The sequence below is a fragment of the Microtus oregoni genome, unplaced genomic scaffold, assembly GCF_018167655.1.
Source record: "Microtus oregoni isolate MIOR12 unplaced genomic scaffold, Mior012 000025F_ref0000491, whole genome shotgun sequence".
Taxonomy (NCBI): Eukaryota; Metazoa; Chordata; class Mammalia; order Rodentia; family Cricetidae; genus Microtus; species Microtus oregoni.
In genome coordinates, this window is record NW_024543084.1 from 23,015,423 (window position 1) to 23,033,445 (window position 18,023).

General features: G+C 40.0%; 1 protein-coding gene across 5 annotated transcripts in view; it reads right to left on the reverse strand.

Annotated features, from left to right (window-relative positions):
* Rabgap1 (RAB GTPase activating protein 1) overlaps nucleotides 1-18,023 on the reverse strand; it is a 163,310-nt gene that overhangs the window by 42,356 nt on the left and 102,931 nt on the right. For all 5 annotated transcript variants that reach the window (XM_041674275.1, XM_041674276.1, XM_041674273.1 and 2 more), the window contains one exon: nucleotides 8,537-8,650. In XM_041674275.1, coding sequence (XP_041530209.1) covers nucleotides 8,537-8,650 — 114 coding nt within the window. The remainder of the gene's footprint in view (nucleotides 1-8,536; nucleotides 8,651-18,023) is intronic.

The following is an 18,023-nucleotide window of genomic DNA, read 5'->3' on the forward strand; positions in this document are numbered from 1 at the left end:
GAGATATCATCTTACACCTGTCAGAATGGCTAAATTCAAAAACACCAATGATAGCCTTTGCTGGAGAGGCTGTGGAGGAAGGGGTACCCTCATCCACTGCTGGTGGGAATGCAAACTTGTGCAACCACTTTGGAAATCAGTGTGGCGGTTTCTCAGGAAATTCGGGATCAACCTACCCCTGGACCCAGCAATACCACTCTTGGGAATATACCCAAGAGATGCCCTATCATATGACAAAAGCATTTGTTCAACTATGTTCATAGCAGTATTATTTGTAATAGCCAGAACCTGGAAACAACCTAGATGCCCTTCAATGGAAGAATGAAGAAAGTATGGAATATCTACACATTAGAGTACTACGCTGCGGTAAAAAACAATGACTTCTCAAATTTTGCATGCAAATGGATGGAAATAGAAAACACTATCCTGAGTGAGGTAACCCAGACCCAAAAAGATGAACATGGGATGTACTCACTCATAATTGGTTTCTAGCCATAAATAAAGGTCACTGAGTCTATAATTGGTGATCCTAAAGAAGCTAAATAAGAAGGTGAACCCAAAGAAAAACATATAGTTATCCTCCTGGCTATGGGAAGTAGACAAAATTGCAGGGGAAAAAATTGGGATCTTGGGGGTAGGGTGAGGTGGAGGTAAGGGGAGATGGGGAGAGAAAAGTGAGAAGGGGAGGATGTGGGGAAATTGGGGAAACAGGATGATTGGGATAAAGGCAGGTTGGATAGGGGAGCAGGGAAGCACAAATCTTAGTTAAGGGAGTCACCTTAGGGTTGGCAAGAGACTTGAACCTAGCTAGAGTGGCTCCCAGGAGCCCAAGGCGATGTCCCCAGTTAGTTCCCTGGGCAGCTGAGGATAGGGAACCTGAAATGACCCTATCCTATAGCAATACTGACGAATATCTTACATATCACCATAGAACCTTCATCTGGTGATGGATGGAGATAGAGACAGAGACCCACACTAGAGCACCGGACTGAGCTCCCAAGCTCCCAATGAGGAGCAGAAGGAGGGAGATGAGCAAGGAAGTCAGGACCACCCACTGAGACAACGGGGGGAGCTCACCAAGGCCAGCTGGACTGTGACTGAAAAAGCATGGGATAAAACCAGACTCTCTGATCATGGCGAACAATGAGGGCTGATGAAAAGCCAAGGACAATGGCATGGGGTTTTGATCCTACTTCATGTTCTGACTTTATGGGAGCCTAGCCAGTTTGGATGTTCACCTTCCTAGACATGGACGCAGGGGGGAAGACCTTGGACTTTCCAGGGCAGGGAACCCTGACTGATCTTTGGACTGGAGAGGGAGGGGGAGAGGAGTGGGGGGAGGGGAGAAGGGTGGGAGGAGGGGGAGGGAAATGGGAGGTTGGGAGGAGGCGGAAACTTATTTTTTCTTTTTTCAATAAAAAAATTTTAAAAAAAAGAACAAATAATCCAATAGAAAAAAATGGATTACAGACCTCAACAGTAGAATCCGAAATGGCTGAAAAGACACTTACAGAAATGCTCAACATCCTTAGTCATCAGAGAAATGCAAATCAAAACAACTCTGAGATTCCATCTTACACCTATAAGAATGGCCAAGATCAAAAATACTGATGACAACTTATGCTGAAGAGGTTGTGGGGAAAAGGGAACACTTCTACATTGCTGGTGGGAGTGCAAGCTGGTACAGCCCCTTTGGATGTCAGTGTGGCGATTTCTCAGAAAATTAGGAAACAATCTTCCGCAAGACCCAGTAATACCACTTCTGGGTATATGTCCAAAGGATGCTCAACCGTGCCACAAGGACATGTGCTCAACTATGTTCTTAGTAGCTTTGTTTGTCATAGCCAGAACCTGGAAACAACCTAAATGCCCCTCGGCCTAAGAATGGATAAGGAAAATGTGGTACATTTACACAATGGAGTACTACACAGCAGAAAAAAATAACGACATTTTGAACTTTGCAGGCAAGTGGATGGAGCTAGAAAACATCATTTTGAGTGAGGTAACCCAAACCCAAAGAACAATTATCACATGTACTTACTCATAAGTGGTTTTTAAACATAAAATAAAGAAAACCAGCCTACAAAGCACAATCCCAGAGAACCTAAACAACAATGAGGACCCTAAGAGAGACATACAAAGATCTAATCTACATGGGAAGTAGAAAAACACAAGATCTCCAGAGTGAATCTGGAGCATGGGGACCTTAGGAGAGGGTTGAAGGGGAGGGAAGAGGTAGGGAACGGAGCAGAGAAAAATGAAGAGCTCAGTAAAAATCAACAAAATTAAAATTAAAACTAAACAAAACAAACAAAGCTCAGAATAAGGGGACCATATACCAATGAAAACGAATGGCCCAGGTAACCCATCATTTCAAAATGCCTCTGTTAGAGTCTTCTCAAAATTCTACATCTACAACACTTTCAAGGCTGCTGGCTGAGATGGTCCAACCTCATGGATTACTCCAGCTGAGACCTCATTATTCCAGTTTTCTCAAGTTTCCACCAAAGATACTAGCACCCCCCAGACAAGAAGAAGTAGTCTAGAGAAAAGTGCCCACATTTCCTAAATATTGGTTATGGATGTTTGTCATCGTTTAAGGGGATTGGTTACAAGTTCTTATTGGTAATGGTCAGAAAAAAAAAAGCAGAAAAAAGAAACTTCAGGGATCTTGTTCTAAAAAGAAAAATGGAGAGGGGGATACAGAAATAACAGGATAAAAGGATAGATTACTGAATCTACTTTATTCTAAAAAGCAACTACTAGTCTTAAATATTTTACACTGGTATGTATTTTTATATACTGAGACAAATTTCAGGTGATTTTTGTTAGAGCATACTGAATATATGTTCCTACTCTTGTTTAATGTATACAGCTCATTTATTTGGGGAAGGTCGTCCTCTTCGACCGAGCGCAGCTTCGGGAGAGATGCACATGGAGCGGTGAGGGAGGAAGGGGACACCTGCCTAGCCAGCCAGATCACCCAAATCAACCCTGGCGATCAATGGGGTGACAGATGTGGCAGCCAGATCGCCCTCACATCCAATATACAGCTCATTTAATAATGTAATGTGTATTTCTATTCCTGGAAAATTACTACAAACTATTTAGGATAATAGAGAAATGCAAGTTAGTAGTTAATCACCTATTAAAATCAAATCTGTAATCATGTTACGTATATTTTCAAGGTTATACACTGATATATTTACATAGATAGACAGATTGATAGATGATCTTTAAACACTTCAAAGACCTCTAAAATATGGCATTTAATATGTTTAATAACCTAAGGCTTTTTATGAGAGTGAGACATGTCTGCTCCAGACAGGACCCATTTACTTCAATAGAAGATGACAGGTATCACAGAAACTTTGCATGGAGTTTGCTTTCTTTACAGCAAAAGCTAGTCATTTAGGCAAAGAAATTTCCCTTGCCTTAATTGTTGACATTATGCTGTCCATGATAAAAAATAAAATATCATAGTCAGGTGGTGGTGGCGAAAGTCTTTAATCCCCTTACTCAGGAGGCAGAGACAGGCAGAAGATCTCTGTGAGTTCAAAGCCATCCTGATCTAGAGAGCAAGTTCCAGAACAGGTTTCCAAACCTACAGAGAAACCCTGTCTCGTAAAATAAAAATCAAACCAAAAAAAAAAAAATCAAAAAGTATGATAACAAATTTAATTAGATATGAAACTTTAGACTTATAAAGACAAAATAGATAACAGAATATTTTCTCTGATTTTTACCAAATACAAATTGTCTGGATTTTTAACTGTAATTCCTACTTGATACCTGTTTTGTTGAATATAATTTAACTGTGTTAAAGTTAAGACCCTTCCTTTTTATTTAGACCAAAAGGGGGAAATGCTGTCGGATAATCCTTCTGTATATTTATGTATACTATGCTGTGATTTGTTAATAAAGAAGCTGCCTGGCCAGTAGCTGAACAGGATAAGGTTAGGTGGGAAAACCTGATTAAGGACACTGGGTAAAAGAAGAACAGAGTTAGTGGAGTCACTAGGCAGACATGGGAGAAAACAGGAGGATCAAAATGAAAGAGAGGTCACACTATGTGGCAGAATGTAGATTAATAGAAGTCAGTTAATTTAAGTTATAAGAGTTAGCTAGTAACAAGCCTGAGCTAGTGTCTGAGCATTTGTAATTAATATTGAGTCTCTGTGTTGGCTATTTGGGAACTGGTGTGAGGGAAAGAAAAGTTCACCTATAGTTGACACTTCTTTATTTTCCTACCTTCTGTGTACCAAGATTCCTGTGTCCTAAGAAAGGAATTTAAAATTAGGTGTTTTAGAGTTTGTCTTTTCGGCAGATGAGAAACCAGTGTTTATATACGTAATGATAGGTTAATATACGTAAACATATTTTATCATTAGCTTTTAGAGACTCCATAGCTTTACAAACACATACAATTCTATCCTCATAAAGTGAGGTGGAATTCACTGTAATTTTATTAGACTTCCTGGTTCCTTACAGCTTATCTGATGAGAAGGTGACAAGAAGCATGTATACTTTTTTTTAAAAACAAGATACAAAACAAGGGCTTTAGAAAAAAACTGTACCAGGAGGCACACCACCTTCCATAACTCAAGTTAATGAAAATTAATGTTAGAGTCAATATTGCTAAGAGTGTACTGAAAACTATCATGGCAGATAGCTTACACTTCTCTGGGAAGCATTTGGTATCATCAGCAATTTATCAGTTACAGAGTTGAGGCCTGTGTTTGTCAGTTTTGCTGGATCTTTAGCACATTATTTATACACACTACAAAATGTCATAATTGACTTCCTGTCCTCACTCAGCCTTCACAGACAAAGGGCTAAACACAGTTTAAGCAATTTTATGTAATAGGAGGAAATGTATACATGGAATCTCCACAGGTAGAGAACAGGGGAGAACATACTATTTAGGCAGAAAAGGGACCAAATGAATGCACACAGGTACTGAGTACATGAGGGACTTGGGAAACAGTGGGAGAATGAGGTTCAATGGTCTACAATGAAGAAAAGGAGGACAGGCCATTTTCATTAGTTCCCGGCTACGTAAGGATCATCTGTAATGTGCTCAGCAGTGCGCCAAGTGCTACTGTCCTTAAGCAATGAGGGAATCCTGACAAATAAATCAAGCCATGTAAAGCAAAAGGTTCATTTGGTGAAGCAGGAGTAAATCATGAACCAGGATATATTACAAAACATCACCAATGCTAAGGTAAGGAATCCAGAAGCAGAAAATGAACTCAACTTTTATTTCATTCTACTGTGTTAAGACTGCAGTACTCAAGATTTCTGTGGAGGCTGCACAAGTGAGCCCAATTTTGCTGTAAACAAGAAGCACATTTTGGCGTAAACATGAAAGCAGGCTGGACCCCAGAGGTTGGGTGACTAATTCAAGGCAGTTGTTTTTTTGTTTTTTATTTATTTTATTTTTTTTAAATAAAACTGCCAGCAACATAAGAGGGAATAATGGGAAGGAAGTGCAATTCTATGGGTCACCAAGTACAGGAATCAACCTGAGGATGTGGCATGGGGGAAGGAAGGGATGCAGCAGCTGCATGAAGGCATGTAGGGACGTCTAGACATAATTCCGCTGATAGTGGATGGCTGAGATGAATAATAGTTTAACTTTGGGTCAAGATTTCTGAACTTTATTTTGAAGTTTTAAAGAACAGATGAAGCAAAGTGAAAAGAGGCTGATGTGAAGGGAATACATAGAAATTCATCACAATAACCAACTTCTGTATATTTGAAAGCTTTCCCAATAAACATGTTTTTAAGTGAACTTGAAAGACCAACTTTGTTCCACGATTCTGACAGAGATTAATGGGCACCTAGGAATTCACAAGTCAGCACAGATTTGTGCACATTTTTCCAAGTAACCTCACAGGGATCATGTACAGCTGCAGAATTCCATCTGAGTACCAGGGGAAGGTCTCTGTGCGACGGCAGGCCGTAAGAAAGAAAACAGAGTTACTGAGGAAACAGAGGTTTGAGAGAATAGCCAGGAGGGGAAGAGCCAAAGGCAGGGAGCTGTAGGGAGATTAAGACATGGGAACTGGACACAGAAGTGTGAGGCAGAGACGGTGGATGGTGGGACATACTCTGGGAACTCAGCAACAAGGTGGGGAATGGCTGCAGGAACAATCAAGATACAAGATACAAGCGGCCAAACGACCTACGCAAAGCACGACAGAATCACAGCTTTGAGTGCTATGAAGAAATTACACAACAACTTCTTTAACGTCTAACTGTCCTCAATAATTCCAATCATCTAGTATTTCTAGTGAGAAAGCCTTTTATTGCCAGCCTGTCCTAAAATCAGCTGGTAGTTTTTTTTTTTCAATATTAAGTGGAAGTTCTTTAAGAGTATGTCTGTACCGTGTCTGGATATACTACAAAAACAAAACAAAACAAAACAAAAATATTTAATTCTGAGAAGGAAAAGATCAAAGACTCAAAAAGTCTGGTCCTGGTCTCTGTAGCTCTGATGTGCATCACTCCCTCTGTATCTGTAAGATGATCACAACCATCCAGGCAGTGGTGGCACAAGCTTTACTCACTCACTCTGTATCTGTAAGATGATCACAACCATCCAGGCAGTGGTGGCACAAGCTTTACTCACTCACTCTGTATCTGTAAGATGATCACAACCATCCAGGCAGTGGTGGCACAAGCTTTACTCCCAGCACGTGGGAGGCAGAGGCAGGCAGATCTTGAGTTTAAGACCAGCCTGGTCTACAGAGTGAGTTCCAGGACAGCCAGAGCTAAACAAAGAAAACCTGTCTCAAAAAACCAAACAAATAAACAAAAAAGATTACAACTGAAAAGACTGCTACTTTTACGGTATTTAGGCACAGTCCTCAGAAATGAGTATTTACCATCACAGTGCTACCAATCCACCTGAATGGGCACTGGCACTTCCTAATGCAGGATCATGTCCACAGAGCCAACTTCAGCACTTAGAATGTGCATAAACATTCCACAGCTCCCAGGAGCTTACAAACCAAAATTGAAAAGTCTAAATATGCCTTATGAAGGGTCAGGATGGCACTGTTTTTCTCTGTTTATTATTGAACACTGAGAACTTTGTCTTGATTAGTGTCACATTTAGCTACACTGGCTTCAGTTATTCTTTTTCTCTTTTGGGTTTTCAAACATAATCTTCCTCAGATTTGTCCTTTGACAATTTCACGAATGTATATAACACACACTAATTACTTTCTCCCCAAGCCCTCTTACACTCTCTCCTGACAAATCCCTTCCCAACATTTACCTCTCTTTGGTTTTGTGACCTACTGCTTGAACTAGGATTCTGTATGACCATAGGTCTGCAACTCTCCATTGGAGCCTGGCGGGCTCAGCAGAGGGGCTGTCAGTAGGTACCACTCCCAGAATCTTCAGTGGTGTAAGAGGTCCTTCTGTTTATGTGTTGCTTTCATTGGTTAATCAATAAAGAAACTGCTTGGCCTGATAGGGCAGAACTTAGGTAGGCAGAGAAGACAGAAATGAATTCTGGGAGGAAGAAAGCAAAGTCAGAGAGAGAGCCGCCATGTCAGACATGCTGAATCTTTCCTGGTAAGCCACGACCTCGTGGTGGCATACTAATTACTAGAACTGGGTTAAATCAAAATATGAGAGTTAGCCAATAAGAGGCTAGAACTAATGGGCCAGGCAGTATTTTAATTAATTAAATTTCTGTGTGGTTATTTTGGGTATAAGTTAGCCGGACGGCTGGGACTACAAGCAGCCTGCTCGCTCCTGTTACAAAACAAAGGGACCCGTTCCTCCTGTTACATGTCAGTACCTAATAGTTCAGTAGGGAAAAGTAGGGTCCCATAAGTCCTACCCTATCCATTACTGGCTCTTGGCAGGGACAGTCCTGTGTAGGCCAGTAGTTATGAGTTCGTGATGCAATGGCTATGGTGTGCCAAGAAGATGGTATTTTCTGTCCCTTACCTTCTTTCTGGCTTCTCTTATGTCCTGTTTTCTAAATGGCTGAGAGTAACTTCCAGCATAACAGAATGACCTACATGAATGCAGATACTTATAGAGCCAGAGTTCATGGTTGCGAGCCAGTGGGTGTAGGTGCTGGGAACTGAATTCAGGTCCTCTGGAAGAGCAGTGTGTGCTGTTAAACACGGAGTCATCTCTCCAGTTCATTATTTCCTGGTTGTTGATAACTCTAAAAGAGCATTCCATTCTCTTTTTTGTCGTTTTTTTCTTTCTTTTCCAGTTTTGAACACTGAATAACAAATTACACTTTATAGACAGCGTGGTGGAATGCATCTGTAATCTTATGATTTGGGGACTCGAGGCAGACAAACAGGCATTTAAGGCCAGCCTCGGGTATAGAGAGACTGAAGATAGCTAAACAACATGAGGCCCTGTTTCAAAAAACGAAAGAACTCAAAACAAAAAACCTCAAACAAGCCCAAATTACATTTTGATGTTTGTCTTTTATATAATTTCAGAGAATCAGAACCATCATTCAAAACCAATACTTTTATATTTTAATATGAAATACCTTGCATATTTTATATAAGGAATCTTGTCCATCTCCTCCTGTGTCCTTGAAGTAGTCATGAGCTGGAAACGTGCGGTTAATATCTCTTGTGATAGCACTGTCTTGGGGAGACTCCTGTGGAAACAGAGAGGACCAGGAACATTCAGAAGAAAGGTATCTCTTTGGATTTATACCAAAGAGTGCTGTAAGGTCAAACACATATTCAAGCCTGTACTTACTGCCTCTTCTGGGACTAAGCCCTCAAAAGAAGTATAATGAGGGTGGGCAAGTTAGAAGAAAAGTGCCATTTCATTCCACATGCCTCATGCCATACCCTACGCAAGGTAAGAAGTGAGGCTAGTGACCTTCCTGTTGTATAAAGGAAGATAAACTGCTAAAAAGTGGTTTCCCACAGAAAAACATTCAAATTACTTCCAAGGAGAAGGCAAAGTGCTTCTGATAGAAGAACGAAGTAGAAAAAGTAATGCTAATCAAAGCCCGTGCCCATTCACAAATGGAAAAGGTCCAAGGCCCTGTATGTGCATCCCTTTCATGTACAGACTGTTCTAAGCTACCATGTGGATGCTGGGAATGGAACCCAGGTCTTCTACAAGAATAGTCGGTGCTCTTAACCGCTGAGCCATCTCTCCATCCATGGTCCAAAACCCCTAACCTCCCCTTGCAGTTTTCATCTATCTAGTGCTCTTCCTACTGACCAATGAAAACTCATATGCTGAATTTCTGAGGCCTACAAAAACGGTAACAAACTGGAGTCCCATGGGAACCACTGGTTTAAAATTTGCTGAGGAACTTGGAATGAATCCATTTGGCTTAAAGTCTTCTCCTGAATTCTAATGATGACAAGTTTAATAAGTTCTTATCAGAATAATTATATTACAAATCTCACAAAATTCTAAAAACAATTCCTTGTCCTGAACAATGTGATCAGAGAGATTTGGGGACTGATTTTCAATGTACACAGCTGCTGTTGTGAAGTATTCATACATGCTCAGCCCTCAGAACACTGACAGCCTACCATTACTGGAATGTCCTTTAGAATCCTTATCTTTCACATAGTAATTAATGTTAACAGTATTTGTTACAATTTAAAAAGTCAATTCTTAATAACTGTATATTCTGTATGTTTCTATATATTCAAGTGTAGTAAGGGTTTAAATGAAATACTGTAAATAGTTGTATTTGTCTCTTGTACTTTAAGCAACAAAATAAGACAATACAAGTATCCCAGAAACTACACACATACATACCGACACATTAGGCTGGCTAAAATTAAAGCACTAAGTATTGGCGAGGTAATGCAACAACTGGATCTCTTACAAATAATGACAAGTCTATATACTATGCAATCACTTCGGTGAACTATACAGCATACCCAGCATCTACAAGTTCATTTGCTAAGGAAATAAATAACAGCTACATGGAGAAATGAGTGACTCTAAAATTGAGTTGAAAAACATAGAAGATAAACCTGGACTATTTTGTAATGCCAGAAAATTGAGAAAGAAAACAAACAAACCAAATGCTTCTTTTATTATTACCACAAACCAAGCCAAACAACTGACAACAGTAATGCTATCAGCAACAAAATACCTATATTGATGGAAGTATGTTGGAGGGTTACTGACAGACAATGAAAAATGTTCCTAATGACTTAAGCCAAATAATTTAAGCAACAAAAGGATATGGTAATTATTGAGTTCTAGCCTTGAATGAGAGAAATATCCATGAGTCTCTAAATACAAAAATAAATGACGGATTAAATAAATAAATGGGGTAAAGAGATAAATCACCCAGGTAGAATTTCAAATAACTTATATACACATATGTTGTCAAGGAAGTAAGAATGAACAATCTTGCTCTGGAGGACTGCAGTACAGTGATGGAATGGGAGGTGCAGCAAAGACCGGTAGTAACAGTGGGAGTCATTCTACTAGCAGGCACTCTTCATGTTGTGAAAATGGCTTTATCTGCTCCCTTCAAATTCATAACTTCATGAGAAAAACACAAGAAAACTTCTTGAAGGACATTTTACAAAATGCTTGACCAGTATCCCTTAAAACCACCACATAATTCTTGTTCCTTTCATCAAGGATGTCACTAACAACCAATATCTGGAGGCCACGTGTGGTTGATTTCTAGTGACTTCTCCCTTAGCTCCCACCATGGTGCTTGGTGTGGGTGTGAGAGTAGAGCTCTTTTCATTGTAAGGCTCCTTTAAAACAGTATGTGGATTAAAATTTATTAGAGCATTGCCTGCTCTTCCAAAGGTCCCGAGTTCAATTCCCAGCAACCACATGGTGGCTCACAACCATCTGTAATGGGGTCTGGTGCCTTCTTGTGGCCTGCAGGCATACACACAGAATATTGTATACATAATAAATATTTAAAAAATTTAAGGAAATTATAACACATGGTATTTTCTTGTCCGCAGGTCAAAATTATGTATTAGTTCAAGTCACAGAAGTCCTATATGGTACTCTTTCTGGATATCTATTTTTATAGCTTACTGTGAGAACTGGATGACTGGGTAACTTCTCAGGATTAATAAGGTACTGGGAACTGGAGGATGTTCTTTGAATACATACTCTTTGTAAAGTAGGGTTGAAAAATAGAAAGCTAATAATGGTAGGAAGAAAAAGAAAGTACCCAAACAAAAGAAATGCCATGGAAGGCTGCCATATGAAATAGGAGCAGAGAGGATTGGATTTCCCAAGTGGTTTGTTGTCCAAATAGAAAGTTCTCAAGAATAACTCCAAACATTATAAATGCCATAAAACTGTGTGTAACACTTAATAAAACAGAAAAGCACTCCACTCAAATACATTATTTATTCATGAGACAGGGCCTCACTACATAGTTCAGGCTGGCCTCAGTCTTCTGGGTGCTGAAGATTACAGGTGTGTGCCATCATACCTTGCCCATGTCCTGTCTATGTGTTTTTATGAATGAAGTATATTGGTTACATATCCTTGGTGTGTGTGTGTGTGTGTGTGTGTATGTGTACAGGTAAACATGTGGCACAACATGTATGTGGAAGTCAGAAATCTGAGAGTCAGTTCTTTTTTTTCCTTTTTTAAAAAAAGATTTATTTATTTACTATGTATACAACATTCTGCCTCCATGTATGCCCGCACGCCAGAAGAGGGCACCAGATCTCAGTACAGATGGTTGTGAGCCACCATGTGGTTGCTGGGAATTGAACTCAGGACCTCTGGAAGAGCAGCCAGTGCTCTTAACCTCTGAGCCACCTCTCCAGCCCCAGTTCTTGCTTTTTACACTGTTGAGGCAGAATCACTTATTTCTGCCACTACTGTGAACTTCAAGCTAGCTGCTCTGAGAGCTGTATGCTGATTCTGCTGTCTCCACCACCCTCCCACATCTCCACAGGAGCACTAAGGTTACAGACTATTGCCTCCAGCTCTAAACGTAGATTCTTGAGTATCTCACTCAGATCTCAGGCTATTGTAACAAATGCTGGTACCTGCTAAGCTGTTCCTTCAGTCTTGAACTCCTTTTCAAAAAGTCAGGTATAGCTTTTGTTTGTTTGTTTGTTTGAAACAGGATTTCTTTGGGTAGCCCTGGCTGTCCTGGAACTGGATTTGTACAACAGGCTGGCCTCAAACTCAGAGACCTGCCTGCCTCTGCCTGAGTGCTGAGAGTAAAGGTGTGAGCCATACCACCCCCTGGCTTCAGCTACAGCTTGTTAAAAGTAGTTAAAAGCTGAAAAAAGCAAAACTGAAATTTCTCTCTGTGACTGCCTGTGAACCCTGACATTTGTAGTTCTGCTGGATATTTACAGTAGGGCTGACCAGCTGGGGATAGAACTCAGCAACAGAACACTTGTGAGCCCTGGATGCAATCCCTATCACTGAAAATGATAGAAGGAGGGCTGACTGAGAGAGTAAATGAACAACAAGAAGAAAAAACGATGTTATGGTATTGGGGCAAACCAAAAACCTGAAATGTCTTTTAGACTTATATTAGTTGTATATATCATATCTAATAAATAGCTTTTCCAATTTAACAGAGTTTAAACATGATAAAAGCTAATGTAACAGCTTTGTTAACATCTTAATACTATATCCATGTTAAGAATGTATCATAAGAATTCTAATAAAAAAGAAGTTATGAATAGTAATTGTATGAAATACTTATTTGGATAAACATTGTTGGTATTTATGAAAAAGTTGAAAAATCCCTAAGGCTTTCCCCTAAGAACATGTGTTCTTCTATTACTGTGAGAAACACCATCATCAAAAGCAATCTGGGAGAAAGGAGTTAGAAATCCTGATGTGGGATTCCCCTCTGCATGCTGTGAATAGGTTTTACTACCATTGGTTAATAAAGCTTTTTAGGGCCTATGGCAGGGCAGAATAAAGCCAGGTGGGAAATCTGAGCAGATATATATAGAGAGGAAGTAGGCAGAATCGAGGAGACATCATGTAGCTGACAAAGGAGACAGACGTCTGATCCTTACCTGTAAGCCACAGCCTTCTACCAACACAGAGATTAATAGAAATGGGTTAATTTAAGATATAAGAGCTAGGGGCTGGAGAGATGGCTCAGTGGTTAAGAGCATTGCCTGCTCTTCCAAAGGTCCTGAGTTCAATTCCCGGCAACCACATGGTGGCTCACAACCATCTGTAAAGAGGTCTGGTGCCCTCTTCCGGCCTGCAGGCATACACACAGACAGAATATTGTATACATGATAAAAAAAATATAATAAATATTTAAAAAAAGATATAAGAGCTAGCTAGAAATATTGGCTGAGCAGTGTTGTAATTAATATAGTATTTGCGTGATTACTTGGGCCTGGGCGGCTGGGCACGAAGGAGCAATCTCTGTCTACACCTCCCATTCACAGTCTCTCTCTGAGGAGAAGATAGGGCAAGAACCTGGAGGCAGAAGCGGAAGCATGGCCGTCAAGGAACACTCCTCAGCCCACTTTTTTGTTATAGTATCCAGACTGCACTGTCTGCATTGGGTTTGGCCCTCCTACATCAATCATCACTGAAGAAAATACTCCTACAGATTTGCCTACAATCCATAAAGAGGCATATTCCCAACTGATGTTTCCTCTTCCCAAATGACTGTAGTTTCCTCCTGCTAAAATACTCCAGCTTGTGTCAATTGACAACAAAACAAACAAACAACAACAATAAAAACCTACCAGCAGGGCTGGAGAGATGGCTCTGAGGCTAAGAGTACTGGCTGCTCTTCCACTGGACCTGGTTGGATCCCCAGCACCCCATGGTGGCTCACAGCTGTCTGCTGTCTGTGATCATAGATAGTCACAGACATACAAGCATACACACCATCAGAAACACCAATGCACATCAGAATGAAAATAAATATTCAAGATAAAAAACCCAGCACAGCAAGTATCCCTCTCCCCTTACACACACACAAGGTTGCTCTGTGTAGCTCTGGCTGTCCTGGAACTTGCTCTGTTGACTGGGCTGGCCTTGAACGCACAGAGATCCACCAGCCTCTGACTTCTGAGTGCTGGGATTAAAGGTGTCTGCCAACACTGCCTGGCTTAAGTGGACATCTTTAATTTCACTAAATCATATTTACTGAAATGTATTTAGGCCATAACTATCTTAGTCCTCACAGTACCATCTCACTAAGTTATGCCTGCAGAATGCTTTGAGACTGTTGACAGGAAGGGAGGGAGGGAAAAAGGGAAAGGGCAAAATATAGCACTTGTTATAGGACCTTTACATTCATATAAGGATATTACTAATGCTCTTGTAAAAAACTGTCTTCTAAGAATTATAAATATTTCTGTTCCATGGAAAGTGATCCAGTGCCCACTATCTTTTCATTGTCAAAACAAGAATCCTAGAAATAAATGTTAACTAATGGGCTCATTTACTAATAATAAAAACTAAAAAACAAAACAAACACCTCCATTGATGACAAGAGCTTTTAATACTTAACATATACCTTATGTAGCTATGCAATGCATGCTTATTGGTCCCTTCATGGCTGGCACTACCGTTCTTTAAGTCCTTACTTGCCTTTCACCTGGGAAGGGATTTCTGCCCTTCAGTGTTATTCACACCAACAAGTAGAGGGGATTTTTGCAGCGATCAAACATGATGGATAGTAGAAACCAATTTGTTGATAGAGACTGCTTTTCACACATATTTTGGAAAACTGTTCCCTTAAAGGGGCTGGGGTGGGGGAACCATGATGACAATAAAACCATAAGAATTGAAAGTTAACAGCAGAATTTAAAAGCTGAACCAAAGGGAGACAGGAAATTGAGCTATACAGATTAAAAAATATAAAATACTTTATAGACACTCAGTAGTTAATGTTTCAGTTTCCCTTCCAAAGCTCCATTACACAAACCCAGAGCAGCCTGGAGATCCATTTCCATGACCACAGAATACTAAGGTAACTGGAAGCACTTCAAAACACGGTCACAATTGTGTGGATTCTCCATCTGGGTTTTTGACAGAATGTAGTTGTTCTACTTAGACAACACCACAATGGCTAGGACTTAAACCCTATCATAGGTAGTTCTGTCTGTGTATTGCCTCTCTTTTCCTAATATAATTTTCATAACCTTGGGGCGGCTACTTACCTAACCAAAACATTGTAGTCCTTACTTATAAAACCTAAGTGATATAAAATATAACCTATTTGGGCCAGGCAGTAGTGGCACACGCCTTTAATCCCAGCACTCGGGTGGGGGGGGGTGGCAGAAGCAGGAAGATCTCTGTGAGTTTGAGGCCAGCCTGGTATATAAGAGCTAGTTACAGGACAGGCTCCAAAGTTACAGAGAAACCCTATCTCGAAACAAACAAAAAAACAACAACAAAAAAAAATTAACCTATTTGCCTCACTGGGTTTATAAGAGGTAAAGAAACACTGTGTGGAAGGAAGTGGGAGGCATAGGCCTGGCACATCAGTAGCAACCCTTCCCACCAGATTTGAAATTGATGTTGTTGGCCTATTTCCAATCTTGGGGAAGAAGCCAAGAGAGAAAATATGTATTTGGCATGTTTTCCTGTTTGGGACTTAGTGCCTGGTCTGGGAAGGAGAAACTCTGTAAACAAACAGTAAGCAACTCGCTCACAGTCTATTGTATGTTATCAATAATATACTTCATTGTAATCAAATTAATTTATAAAGAAGATAAATAAGATGGAAAAACTGACTCTTAAAATATAAATGATAGAGTAAGATTTTTTTTTCCTTTTAGCCTATGAACTAGACTGACCCAAACACTGTAGAGCTTACAAAGAAGTAATTGTGCAGGCTAGATTTGTTTTAAACCAGTCTTCAGCGCAGAGATCCATTTCCGATTTTCTATTCTCATGTCACATTTAGTGGGTTCTTCCATTTCAAGACAATGATTAGAGTAACTTCAAATGTCTCTGCCTCTTCACTCGTTCCCAACATCCAATAAAGCAAACAACCATCCCCAAATATGGAACACAAAAAGGTGGCCATATATGATGACCAGAGCCCTGCTTACAGAAACTAAACTCAGCAAGGCTGTTCTAGAAATGCCTGCCAATAAGCAGCTCTGATCTCTATGGAGATGTAGTAGTTAAAGCTACATCAACTGAGTGGTTGTGGAAGCACCACACTGACAGTACGGTTCTGTCTATGGCAGACAATGTAAGAGGAAAGTGGCCAACTCTCAGAAAAGATGGCTCCATACTTAAAGAAATAATGGACCACTGTCACATTGTTTCAAACCAAATATGGCATTATAATGCCATTCTAAAAATAAATCTGAATCCCGTGTGACATGTAGTCTTTTAGCTATGTCCATTTCCTTTTAGGGCTCAAGTTTCCCACAGGAAAACTGGCCAATGTCTGGCAAAACTGCCACAAATCATGTATAGATAAGGCATAAAAGCTAACAGCATTGCCAACCTTTTCCTGCTTGGCTATTATTAATTCTCCTGCATAGCAACCCTTCTGGAGAGTCCAATGGCCAGACATGCTGAAACTATTACTGACAAAAGTGAACAGGCAGAGTCATTCTGAGTAAAAGAGTGAGTGATGGTGAGGGTGGAAAGTCATGATTTAAATTAGGAGGCACAAAGTTATATGTAAAGTCATATTCTATACAAATGTTTTTGGTAACTATAAAGACTTCTAAACACTTGTTTCAATTTTATTTCTATCACCCAGCAAACTATACATCAAGTAAATACTCACCTAGCAAAGTTAACAGCTTAGCATTATTGTATTGTTGGATGTGTAAGCTTGAAAATCTTATAGAGCATCACGTTAAGAATGAAGTCCTGGGCCTGGTATCGCATTGCAGACCTTTGACTCTAGTACCAGGAGTCAGAGGTGGTGGTGTTGGGGTCTTTGTGAGTTCCAGGCTAGCAAGGCCTATGTAGTGAGTTTCAGGCAAGCTAAGAAGTTATTAAGTGATCTGCATCTCAAAACCAACCAACCAACCAACCAACCAACCAACCAACCATCACCAACAATAAAATAACTAAATAACTTGGGTTCTGTGAGAAAGTTGCTGCCAAGTTTGATGCCAGTTCAATTCCTTGGGGCTCACACAATAAAAGAGGAGAATTAACTCCTCCAGGCTGTTCTCTGACCACTATATTCCCACTCAGCCCCTACAAATACAAAGAATACACAGTGCATAGTACATAACAAACATGAAGTCCTATATTCCTCAAGTTATGTTTTTATATAATCTAATCCACTCAGTTACAATTACTAAAATGTTTCTTTTATAACATTCAACAAATTATTTCAAAAAGTGTGTTTCCTCTTGAAATAATGTCTTTAGTCAAAGATTCGGGAGTGCAACAAGAGCTACACAGCTGTGAAGCTGTTGTATTCTTTGACGTGGAATCTCACAGTGCTACGCTAATTCCCTGCTCTGGAGCACTGTGTTAAATGAGAATCTGATAAAGAAACAATGAACAGTACTTTCACAGGACACCTCCAGCCTGCTGGGAACAGCATTCAGATCACACACGTGTATAGGCCGCTCGTGTGTCAGTATTTTAAAAATCATATACTTTTATATAGCTTTTAAGGAAAACTATGTTCTTGAGATCAAGTAGATAAAAAAATCTTATTTAAGTGTTTGACTTTTCTGCTTTAGAATTAATCATGAAAGAATTGTCAAGAAACAACTCTTTAAATATTTAAAGGCTATTTTGTTTCATCACTGATATATGAAACTACTAACTCTACTCCATCGAGCTTGGTTAAGCAGGCTGGGGACCCATGTAGCTGCTTCTTAGCTCTCGGGGTTACAGGCTGGGTGTCCAGACTCGGCCCTCATGCTTGTGCAGTAAGCGCCTTACTTAGCAAGCCATAACCTCAGTCCCCAACATCCTTTTTTTATTTTTATTTATTTTTTTTAAATGTTTATTTATTTACTTATTTATTTATTTATTATGTATACAATATTCTGTCTGTGTGTATGCCTGCAGGCCAGAAGAGGGCACCAGACCCCATTACAGATGGTTGTGAGCCACCA